This window comes from Salarias fasciatus, chromosome 2 (assembly GCF_902148845.1).
Source record: "Salarias fasciatus chromosome 2, fSalaFa1.1, whole genome shotgun sequence".
NCBI classification, from domain to species: Eukaryota; Metazoa; Chordata; class Actinopteri; order Blenniiformes; family Blenniidae; genus Salarias; species Salarias fasciatus.
The window spans coordinates 28,881,080-28,893,160 of NC_043746.1; the positions used below are offsets into that span (position 1 = coordinate 28,881,080).

At 45.3% G+C, this 12,081-nt stretch overlaps 2 protein-coding genes across 6 annotated transcripts in view; one reads left to right on the forward strand and one right to left on the reverse strand.

The window, feature by feature from the left end:
• Positions 1–1,747, forward strand: part of ctso (cathepsin O) — an 81,617-nt gene extending 79,870 nt beyond the window's left edge. Inside the window, exon 14 of the transcript XR_003932686.1 lies at positions 1,178–1,747. The gene's annotated coding sequence lies outside the window, so the exon portion shown is untranslated. The remainder of the gene's footprint in view (positions 1–1,177) is intronic.
• The window catches only part of LOC115399588 (teneurin-3), a 154,437-nt gene that overhangs the window by 58,659 nt on the left and 83,697 nt on the right, over positions 1–12,081 (reverse strand). For all 5 annotated transcript variants that reach the window (XM_030107072.1, XM_030107062.1, XM_030107056.1 and 2 more), the window contains exons 5-7: positions 8,412–8,537; positions 6,181–6,395; positions 440–650 (exon numbers count right to left, since the gene is read on the reverse strand). In XM_030107072.1, the coding sequence (XP_029962932.1) occupies positions 440–650; positions 6,181–6,395; positions 8,412–8,537 (552 nt within the window). The remainder of the gene's footprint in view (positions 1–439; positions 651–6,180; positions 6,396–8,411; positions 8,538–12,081) is intronic.

A 12,081-nucleotide genomic window follows, 5' to 3' on the forward strand; every position in this document is an offset into this window, starting at 1 on the left:
CCGGAAGGCTGGGGCCCTCATTTTGATCGGCGCTAAGCGGGGCCAACTTCTTCTTTTTTTTTTTTTTTGTTATTGCTGCGGCTCGTATTGAATGTTCATTGAGCCGGGTGTCAGGCCCAGGCAATTCTGACCCCCGCGCGTCAATACCTTCATATTTGTGGGGGCCGGATCAATGGAACTCCCCAAAGGAAATAGAAAAGCGTTAACTCAACTTTAGTGTTTCTCCCGCCTCAAAAAACCCACAAGGAAATTTCACAGGCTTGAGAACGGCGAGGAGGTTGATAGGAGGGAAGGATCGATGCTCGGTATGAGCTCCCATTATGGCGCCCGGCACAATGATCCACTGTCCTCCAATCAAATCTCGAGTTCAGCGCGGCGGCCTAATGCCTAAACAATGCCGGCCAGAGACTTCCCAGCATGCCACTGCACGCCCTCCTACCCTGGACGATGGTGTTGTAGGACACCGTCTCCACGCTGCGCCCGTCGTTGTAGAAAGCCAGGTGCCACACCCCCGAGTCCAGGTACTGGATGAACCCGGCCTGGTGGACGGTGACGGGGTGGTCCAGCCGGGTCCGGGGGTCCGGCTCGCTCAGGGCCCGGTGCTCCTTGGCGATGAGCCGGCTGCCGTCCAGCAGCTCCACGAAGTCGTACTGCGAGACAGCGAGAAGGCGGCGGAGGACAAACCAACAGTACTGTCACACAGTGAACCCTCATCCCAGGATGTCCTGACAGAGAGGATTTCATTCAGTTCAACTTTATTCATATACAACACAGTCACTTCTGGACGCTTTGACAGAGAAAAGAAGCGGAAAAAGAAGCGACTGTGCAAAGGAAAAACTCCCTTTTGAAAGGAAGAAACCTGCAGAACCAGGCTGAGAGGAAAACCCTGCAGAACCAGGCTGAGAGGAGACTTTCTGCTCTGGTTGATGTGAGGGAACAGAAGGAGAGAAAAGGACTGATTGATTTTCCAATGTGAGAATATGGAACAATAAAAAATTAAAAGCAAAGTCTGTTGATTTTTAAATAAAGAAGTTGTGTCTATTAAATTACAGAGCCGGCGCTATTCCCCCATTCATTACTCATATTTTTTTTTTTATTTGTTCATTATTGTTATTTCTGCTGTTACCACTCTGCTGTCTGATTTAATTCCGTTTTAATAAAAACCTGTCACGTCCAGCACGAACCCGTCTGGAGGTTTCCAGTGTCGTCCTGCTCCAACACAATCAGTGTGTCATGAAGAAACTCAGCGGGAAGCTCGAGACGAGCCATCAGGAAGAAAAACCCTCGGACAGACCCCCTCCGGTCTGGCATCAAAAGAACACATTTCCGGAGATCTTACAGAATATTTACAGACTTTATAGCTTTAAATCATAACCAATGGACATCATACTTTTTGTTGATGTTTACGTGAGTCCGCAGTAAAGCAAAGTTCAGAAAGTTCCCATTTTTCTGTATGTGATGCTTTCCACACTCGTTTTAGCAGCAGGAACTCAGGGCCAGGTCTGTGTGCACTGTAAATATTCAAGCATAATAAGTGTTGATTTTGCGGCGACAGTTCTTCTGGAGTTGATGGAGGTTGTTTGGAGAGGTGTTTGTGTGCTGATGGAGCTGATACGGCTCTGGGGTGATTGCCGAAAAATACTCCAAAAATAAATTGTCATGTCTGATGGGAGCGCACTTTTTCAATCCCAGTATTACAGCCTGTTAAATTAAAGTTGATGTAAGTTGTAGATGATGATGGCTGAAGTGCAGATATGCACACTGGCACAAAATACAGATAAAAAAGAACTGATTTAGCTATTTAGAGAAGTCTTTTCTCCACGATTCTACACACAGGACGCCTTTTCCTTCTGTTTTCATGTGGCGAATGCTGAAAATGAGACACAATGAGAGCTTCTTTGCATGCTGTAAACCGCCGTGTTTATCTGCCGAGAACATGAGAATAATGTTAATAATTTTCAGGGAGGGATAAACTCCTCCTCTGGTCTGCATCTGCCCCCTTTACTTTAATTATACTCATTCAAGGAGGGATGGAATGTGTCTCCTCTGCATAGCGATTAAAGCTGCACGTCAAACAAATGCATTGAAATCTATGTAAACTGGATCCCCTGCACAAAATCAAGTGATTAACTCAATTTTTTTGAATGAAATCTCAAAAATGTTATTACCAGTTGCACATCTATTGGTATTAAATGTGTAAGTTCAAGCCAGAGGCCTGCAGGAGGTCTGAACACCATGAGGTATTCAATCTGGATGAAATTATTGCTACTGTTGCCATAGTTTTGTTATAAAATGCTTATTTTTTTATCTTTAAATGACTTAAACATACTCAGCGATTGTTCATTTATAAGAATTAACATAAATAACTGCGCCCTGTTGTGTGTTTGATTTGAAATCACACAACAATGAATGTTTTCTACTTGTTACCGTGTTCATAATGTAATGTATGCAGGTGAAATTAGTAAATGCGCAGTTAAGCAAACAATTACAGCATATTTGACACATTACATCCACAACGCGGAGAAAACCTCGGGCGTTTTTCTTTTATTTCCCATATGCTGGCAGTTCAGCATCATGCTATCTCTCGCTATATATTTCTTTCAAACAAACATTGATTTACGGGGTAAACAAGGCGAAGCCGATGAGTAAAGCTGTGCACCTGCTCTCCCTGCACCTGCTCAACACCTGAACCTCATTTTGACTGGAGCTGCAGGGTGCAGAGCTCTGCAGCAGAAAGCAGAGTAACACACACACACACACACACACACACAGCCAGCAGATGAAGACGGCACATCCTCTGGTTGAAGCTGCACAGATGTAGCGAGCCTATGGAGGAGGCTGAGGCTGGAGCGGAGTCTGCGGGACGGTCGGCGGCGAGCTGCATACAGATTTGGACTGTAGCTGCTTTTAAAGGAGCGACTCAGGCTGTTTGCACGAGGATCTGATGGAGTGCTGGAAGCCTCTATCTGTTAGCCGGATGCTGGGGCACGATTCCTTTTGCCTTTTAAAAACAAGCTGGTGTTTTGTTTTTTTGTTTTTTTTGTTTGTTTCTTCAGAAAGATTCAAACTGGCATCAGAGAGTCAAAAGACACACGAATAAACATGACAAAAAAAACTAATCTAATCCTTATTTTTGCTTCTCTACAAAAAAAAATCTATTTAGTGATTTTCAAACCTGTTTATTCCATTTTTTCATTAATATCTCTTCATGTGGAAGATTATTCCTCCCCCTTTTCAGACATGTTAAGCTAGATCAATGTGTTGAATGTGTGTTTTTATATAAGTATGCATGTTTAGAAAGGTGTGTGTACACTTGATATAATTTTTTTGTGAGTGTGTATGTCTTGACAAATTAAGTAAAAAGTAAATTAATAATAAAAAAGAATAAAACTTATGCAACTTTTTAATTTATTCCTGTTTCGAAATATTCTCAAATATGCCTCTTTAATATATATATTTAATATATTTCAGGTTTTACTTTTCTCGTGTTTCAGAGAGTCTCATCATAACTTTAGAACTGTGCAAAAAAATATTTTTCAATTTTAAATGTAATAACTCTAAAAGCCAAAAGTGAACTTTTTTAAATAAAAATCTGTGGTTTGGTTCTGCAGTTGGGAGCATCATGAATAAACCATTAAAAAAAGGCGAGTCTCACGGAAACACAATGGACTTTTAAATGGTTGAACGATAGCTGCAGAAAGTGCATTAAAACAGGATTTAGAGGCCAGAAACGGGACAAACATGGAGCCAAAGCAACCTTCCTGTTGACTTGCAAATGACAGGGTGGAGGCCGGCGAAGGTGCAGCGAGCGCCGTGATTTAAACCCCTGCGAGTGGAGCAGGGGGGCCGGCTGGGGATATTAACCTGGCGGAAGTTGACTTCTTTGTGTTGTTGACTTGAGGGGGAAGTAATAAAACAGTTCATCCCACAAGCCTTAAAGCCCCCGGCCGAGTGCATACATCTCGATTAGCCGGTGTGAAAGCCCCCCCAACTCATCTCAATCCAACAATAGAGGTGAATAACAGTCAGGAGACCGGGCGTGGGGAGACTGCCGGATGCCCCATGGACACGCGGGGAAAGCTCACAGCCTGTAAATTCTCCGGCCTTTAGATTGAGTGCACTTAGTGTGGTACAAATTCCCCGGGACCAAATAAAAAAATAAATAAATAAATAAAATTAAAAAAAGTTTGTTTCTTCTAACTTGTCTGCTTTGTATCAGCGCAGACAGACACTCGATAGCAGATGGAGGAAGTCTATATTTGAGGAAGGTGGAAAGGCTGTTGCACTTAAACGCTGTCTTGTCTTCCGAGCTGTGAATACGACGAGCAGTCAATACCTCTCATTGGGGTCTTTCATGCTCAGTTAAGTAAATGCATTGATTTGTGCCCTCGGTACCTGAACAGAATGTAATTTAGAGGTGGCCACAATGGGCCGGCTGTCCGGCATTGACAGGCTTGAGTGTCTGTAAAACAATTGCTCCAGACATAAAAGTGTGTCTTGTTAATTAGTACCTTTTGCTCTTTGATTTAGTTTAGCTCCATTATTTTTTTTTTTTTCCCCCCTTCACCTTGAAAGTGCAATCCGGCTCACCTATTGTCGCCTGCATCGGGCTTCCCTCCATCAGAGAGCGCCCTGGCTGTCTACACTCGAGTGAAGCCCATCTTTACTGAGAGAGAATGTCGAGAAGGTGAAGCTAAGAGCTTTGGCAGTCAAGTGTGGTGGAAAATAGACATTGTCTGAGTGCTTCCATCACCATCAGCACACATCGGACATTCAGATGCCCAGAAATGTCATTCAAGTGACACATCAGACGTTTGGGAAACACTTGAATTCTCACAACAGCAGACACTGAGAGGAAGTAGAAGCCGTGCACGCCCCCCCCCCCCCACACACACACGCATGCACGCGCACGGGAAAATTCATGCCCACACGCATTTTCTCTCGCTTTATTACAGTGATTCCTCCACGAGACTCACTAAATCAGATGCTTTATTCATTTTCCAGTGTTTACAATTGACCACATGACTGAGCTTAATGTGAGAAGGATCACCTATAGTGATGAACGCGGTGATAATCACTGTTATTATAATTAAAACTAAGCATTTGCTGAGAGGTGTCACAGGTTGTAAACTTTACTGTTTTGGTTCAGTCTCACTGCTCTTTCCACTGTTTTTTTTTTTTTTTTAACCCAGACGCAGTGAAAATAGCTCCGTGGACTCGCTGCACGGTAGCTGCCGCAGCACCAGGTGCCAGGACAATAAAGCAGTGAAGTTAATGGAGTATTTAGCAGCTGAAGAGCCTCAGATTCTCCTCTGGAGCTGGTGATGGCCGTATTCACGAGCTGAGTGCGTCATTGTTTTGGAAGTGATGCAAGTTCAAAAACAACCTTTTTCTGCTGCCAATATCTTTTATTTTAGATTTTATTTCGGCTGTTTTGACCCAGCTGAGACCCACTGAGATCGCAGGATCTCTTGTTCAAAGCGTCCAGACAGCAAAAGCACCAAGTTACAATTATATTTCAGGGACATCGAAAAATCTCCATTAATAACTCTGCAGAGGAGCATCAGACACTGGCAGTTATTGTCAGTTTTAAGTAAAATGTACCCATGTCTGCCTATGTTCAGGGACAACGAACTCTGGCATAGAAGATGCAATGGTGAGTTAGAGCTTAGCAGGTTATGACAAACCTCTACGAGCCTCAATGAACCGTGGTACAGTGTCCAGGCAATGCAAGATCTGGCAGGTACATGCATATACACAGTAGATCATCATAGTCAAGCATCGGGGGGAACGCTGCTTCGACCAGTTGATTCTAAAACAGGAACCTAGCGGAAATTTAGCTTCTTTACTGGGGTTTCAACTTGAGATCTAAAAGTTAAATGTTCACCAATTAAAATACTTATATTCAGGTCAATCTGACTGCCCTGCAGGGCTTCAGTCACGGAGAGAGAATCTCTTCCTGGTGTCAGACAACAGCATCGGCAGCTTTCAGCACAGGTTTGAAATGTTCAAGAGAAACACCACTGCAGTAAATCACAGTATCGTCTGCATAACAGTGAAGCCGTGCACGTGGAATGTTACGACCACGGTTGTTAATGTACATCGTAAATCAAAGAGGACCCAGGGCAGAACCTTGAGGAACCCCTGATTTAATACAGTAGAGCTCTGCCAGTTCTTTACCTGGGTGTGAGAGGGGGCGAGGCCTTTCCGTCCGTACACTCCGATCAGGGCGTTCTTCTGCACGGAGATGTTGAACTTGAGGAATCGCGGCTGGTCCATGTTGAGCTGGGAGCGCCAGAAGATCCCCGGCGGGACGCTCTGGCCCACCCGCTTCCCTACGTCCACCTGCCCCGTGTCGATGGAGTTGTTCTCCTGGTGAAGCACGCTGGTCCGTCCTGCCAGACCGAAACACGGCCAGATTATCAGAATAAACAGTCGTCAGTCGGTCGTTCAGTCGTTCAGTCACATCTCAAACACAATCTGAGCTCCTGTGAAACTCTCTGATCTCCGTACATCTATTAAGGCTGCATTTTATCTTCGGCTTTCCACTGTAATCTTATTCCTTTATTCAAGCAAAGACATAACAATAAGATAAGTCATATCTTTTCCAAATGTGCAGCGACCGAGCGAGACAGGATTAGACGTAATGGTTCCCCGCGGTCCGCCGTGCACGGCCCACCCCCTCCAAATACTGACCAGACATAATTGCCTTTTTATAAGACTCTTAACAGGCCACATCTCCCATCTCTTCTTTGGTTCTGGTGACTCATAGAGACCGGCTTCATATCAGATAAGGTCTAAATGGAATCTGTCAGATATAGTAAGCGCTACCTCGCCAGACCAATAACAGCAAATCAAAACAATTTGGCGAATGATGTCTTTGAACTGTGTCCTCAAAGAGCCAAAGATGGAGAAAATGGCAGGTTTTAATATGAATTGTGGCCACATATAAAAAAAAAACTGAAGCCTGCAAGGTGCTATTACAAGGACAAATTTCATTGTTAGGAAGAAAAAACTGGAGTATTTGTGAGTCCAAAGAAACAACGGCGAAAAAGAGAAAGTGGCCCCTGACTATAAACAATTCCATTTCTGCAGAAGCACAGGATACTGTTGACATATCTATATCTTAGCTGGATGCATTTGCTGGAAACACACCTCGGTTATTTGCATGTGTCTTCCTGGCGAGTGTGACGAGGCCGTCGCCTGTCACTTCAGCTTCTGTCAAAGTGAAGACTGGAAGCCAAGTTTGGCTCGGGGGAGAATAATAGCCGGCTATTGATTGCCTTTAAACAGTCCAAAACCTGCCTCGTGCTATCTTAATTAGCAGTACTTATGAGGATTTAAATCTAGCCGAGTTTAAACAATCGAGCTTTTGCTTGGCCTACTCAACTCAATTAATGCCTCCGTGGCCGTGCATTCTAAACGCCGCGGTGTGTGCGCAGAGATTAATTTGGTGGCGTTTGCTGTAAAGGTGAGCCGAGATGGCCTGCCCGCTTGTTGATGAATGCACAATGGTCCAAGATTATGATTGGCGAATACAAAGAAGCCTGGAATCAGTTAATTAATATTCTGCAGCTGAAGGATCTCGGTGAATTCTGAAAGGCGGACATTGAGCCCGGTGCGGAGGGCGAATCCTCCTGCTGTTGCGATTTGTACTTTTTAATCATCATTTGAACTTTTCCTTGATTTATTCTATTTGCACATTTGAATACAGGTGTAATAAGTCTCCTTGAACCTGTTTTTTTTTTTTTTCCCACCCTTTTTCACCTCAACTCAGCCTTTAATCTAAAAACCTCTTAATCACAGGCGATGAGTGTTTGACTGTTTGTTGAAGTCCGGATTGTGAAACTCACTTTAGTTCAGGGGCTGACTGCATGGTTTATAAAATCTGAAGTTTTTCCAAAATAAAAAAAAATTGACATTTGAAATATTGGGATGCAAACTTCTGCAGCGTTTAGCGTGTGTGTTTTAAAAGCATCCCGGTTCATTACCAGCAGCAGTTCTGGCTGCATGTCTGATGGCTCTGATACAAGCATCCCTGCTATCTGTGTCTCAGAGACGCATATTACCACTTTTAATTAAACACTGCAATCCCCAGCGGTCAAATCAGTAAAGGTGAAAGCTTTATCGGACAATCGCTGTTAGCCTTTGCAGACTGGACTCCAAGGCTGCTTCGAACTGCCTGTTTTTGGCCCACAAGCCTCATGTTTGACACCCCCGTTCCAATTGCTTTGTTGAAGCCACCACTTCATTGACTTGTTAAATTCTCACAGGGTTTCCTATTTTGCAAAGAAAAAAATAATAATTATGAAAGCACAAATAAAAATTCAAAATACAGTGAAAGAAACATAAAAGAATGTTCTTAATATTGTGCATGAGCACAATATTAGACGTCTTTCTGTTGTCCTCACCATCAGCAGCCAGAGCTGTCACTATGCTGGACTGAGTGGGCCCTGTCTTCCCAACTCCTCCGTTTTCAAAAGCCGGCTGGTTGTCCAACTCTCGGAGCTGCCAATTGAGGCCGAAAAGGTGCATGGCTGTGAAATACACACACACACACACACACACACACACACACACACACACACACACACGCACGCACACACACAGACATACGCACACATGCACACAAAAAAAGAAAAAAACTGCGTGGGCTTGTAGAAATGGGTAAACAAATAAGCAAATAATCGCACAGAAACACTCAGGCCACTTAAGCACAAAAGACCAGTGGGAGAGCACAATGGATGGACCGGGTCCAGGCGCAACACAACAGCAGCTCCACTCCCAATATTTCACTGTACATTCTGCATTTCGGCGGCGTTTGTGGAAACACAGCGCCGACGCGGTCCGGACAAAGTCCTCCGGATCGATACCCGGGAACCCTGCTGCTGTGGCATGTTTCCTCGGGGAGCGCCGTTCATTAACGCTCCAAAGTGTCTGAACGCCGGCGGCTGCTGTCTCTGTCAGCGACACAATGCTCACACACCTGGACTGACCAAGCCACTGTGAGTGTGTGTGTGTGTGTGTGTGTGTGTGTGTGTGTGTGTGTGGGTGAGGAAGAGACAAAAAAGTGGTAGACTTTTAAGAAAGTGTCAGGCAGTGTATTGAGAAAGACACTCGCAGCGGGGGAGGGGGGGGGGGGGAGTGAGAGGGGAGGATGTTGCAACACTCCTCTAGTTCTCTTACATAACTAAACTGTGTCTGGCTTTCATTCAGACAACCTGCTTTATTGTCGCAGTATTGGATGCAATCAAACTGTGTTCTTGTTGTTTTGGGAAGCCGAGGCGCTTGTGTGTGCACAGCGAGAGGGCCAATCTCCTTCAAAGTCACCAGCCAGGGAACATGCTGAGGAAGCATCTTGATTTCCGACCATTTGATCTGCGGGAGGAACTTTTCAGCAACACCCGTCGCTCGCTGGGAAGATGGATATCGACTGCAGCAAATAACTTGAGAGGTGGATGTGGGGCCGGGGAGAATATCAAATGTGAGGCAGACCAAAAAGCGAGATGGAAAACTTAGCGTGGCCGGGTTATCAGGAGACACTTTGTTAAGAAACAGGGTGTGTGTGTTTGTTAAAAGCCCGCAGATGAAAATACTTGGCATCGGTTGCATGAGAGAGCAGGCGGTCGTCCTTGATGGATCAAATGAACAGGCGGCGCCGCGGCCTTGGATTTCAGTCAAATAATGCGGCTTTAACATTTAGTGATCATTTCTGGGTACGCAGCACATTTATTCGATATCACGCTGCTTGTCCAAATCAATCTGCGTTCCGGCGAAGCCAACTAGCAACAACAGCAGCAGTAGGAACAGTTTCTGACTGGTTTATCAATAGTTTGGACATGAAGTCTGACTTCCCTCAGACGGTAGCTGCCAGTGTGAAAGCTGCAAGATCTAACTTTATTTGATCATTTGTCTCTTTTTTGGCTTGTTTTTTTTTGTTGCATGTATAGCTGCCCTGAGTCATATGCTATATTTACTCCACTCCAGTGAAACGAAGGGGAAGAGGCTGCATCTTGACACGATTTGCAAAAAGAATGCTTGAATCATTCTCCAAAATACCCTCCTTTATTTCTGAGACCGAGCGCAAACACGCTGTGCAAGTATTGTCAGTTCTGTCAGTGTACAAGTTTTTTGGACTTTTCACCGAGGAAAGGATCCAGAGAAAACACAATCTGCTAAGCCGGGCCCCAAATTACAAGGATCAACCGAGGACACGGAGCATTAGCTGGGAGTGAAACACCCACCGCCTGAACAGAAGTGACACCGACTCCCGCCGATGATTGACAGCAGGAAATTAAAGCAGGTTAGAGTATTAGCTGGAGAAAAAAAAAAAAGTAGCTCCATCTTTTTACCCAGCCAATCTCGTATTTATGAAAATTATTTAGTGAAATATCCCCTTTCAAGCTGCTGTAAGCTGACTGGCAGGCACCGGGACGGCGTGCAGACGCCGAGCGGCAGACAATGCCTCCACAAACACGGAGCGCCGGTCCCGCTCAGCTCCACAGGCAATAAGCTCTCCGTAATGGGTGACGCTCGCCAGGTTCACCGGCCGGGCTCAGCCTATCAATATTTGCCAGTTCATGTTGACGGAGGAGAAATGCTTTTCTTTCCCACGGATAAAAAACAAAAGGAATCTGCAAAGTTCTGCTTGAATATTATCAATATTTTTAAGATTTGACCAGGTCATGAAACCGTCCGTCCGTCCGTCCGTCCGTCCAGTCTGGATGTGTCTGCTGAAGCGCTCCTCCTGCTCTCTGAGTATAAATCCAAATGTTTGGGAGCATTAATTCCATTCTGGAGAACAGAGCGGCTTCAGAAGCAGAGGAAACGCTGTAGCATAGCTGTACGTACCTGCCTTTGAAATGGAAACAAAATATCTACGTGCTGTCAAAACAACATTAAAACCTAAAAATGGAACCTGCGGGTCTCGGAAGCTGCGGTTTAATGTTGAACGCTGCAGTAAATTGAGTTTTTATTACTTCGACTTTGCCAGTCGGAATAAGGCTCAGAGTTATGAACCAGTGGGAAGACACACACACACATACACACACACACACACACACACAGAAACAAACCATTATATTCACAAGTATTAACAATTCAGAACTTGGGTGTCAAACATCAGGCACGTGGGCCGAAGCTGGGCCGCTCAGGGATGCTCAGATCCTCCACCACAAAGAAAAGCTCAGAAAACTCAGTGAGAGTGACAAACAAAAGTTTGGAAGCTTCTGATTTTGTAGATAATTATTTTCTTTTACTCTTCTGATGACTGAAATGAACCCGGTGGTGAACTAACAGTGTGTGACGCGCGGAGCGGCAGCATCGGGGGATCGACGCCGTTCAAACTCAGCTCTCTTGTTTAGCAACAACGCCGGGATCCGTCCTGCCGGCTTCATGAGCAGGTCTATTAAATTTCAGGCTAATCAATTTAAGAGTGATGAGTCTGACCTCGTGGAAGTGACGAGCTCCCGGGCGGACTCCGGCTCCCCCGGGGCTCCTCCCAGCAAGTCAAAATTAATACCGCGTGAAAACTGACACCGCCAGAAAAACAAAAAAACAAAAAGAAAAACCCTTTGGATGAATAAGCGAGGCTGATGGGAGCCACCGGCTCCGCTGGGCTGATTCCTGATCCCCTTTCCTCCCTCTCAGGTGCAGAGGCTCTTGATTCCTGCCTTTCTGTCCTTTCCGTGGCGTGGAGCGCGGCGAGCCGGGCCCTCTTCACTGCTCTTAGTGCACCGCGGCCCCGCTCCCACTTACCTCATCAACAAATTGCTTTGAGGTGAATAGCCCTCAATTTATGAATTTACATAAGTTATTCCTGCGGCCGAGGCCAGTTCAATTAATATTTATGGGCCAGGAGAAATTCCTCTTCCCGAGCTTCTAATCGCCCGTGTCAAAATCCGCCCCGTGGAGCATTTACATCCAAGATTAATGGGAGGATGGATTCCTAAGTTCACAACATGTTTGTTTGAGCTCTGACATGCATGTCGCGCTCGCCGTCCTCACCACAAACAAGTGGATCCTCCCGGCTGCACCCACAGCAAATCCAAACAGCGTGTGCGCCATTCCCCACGAGAGACG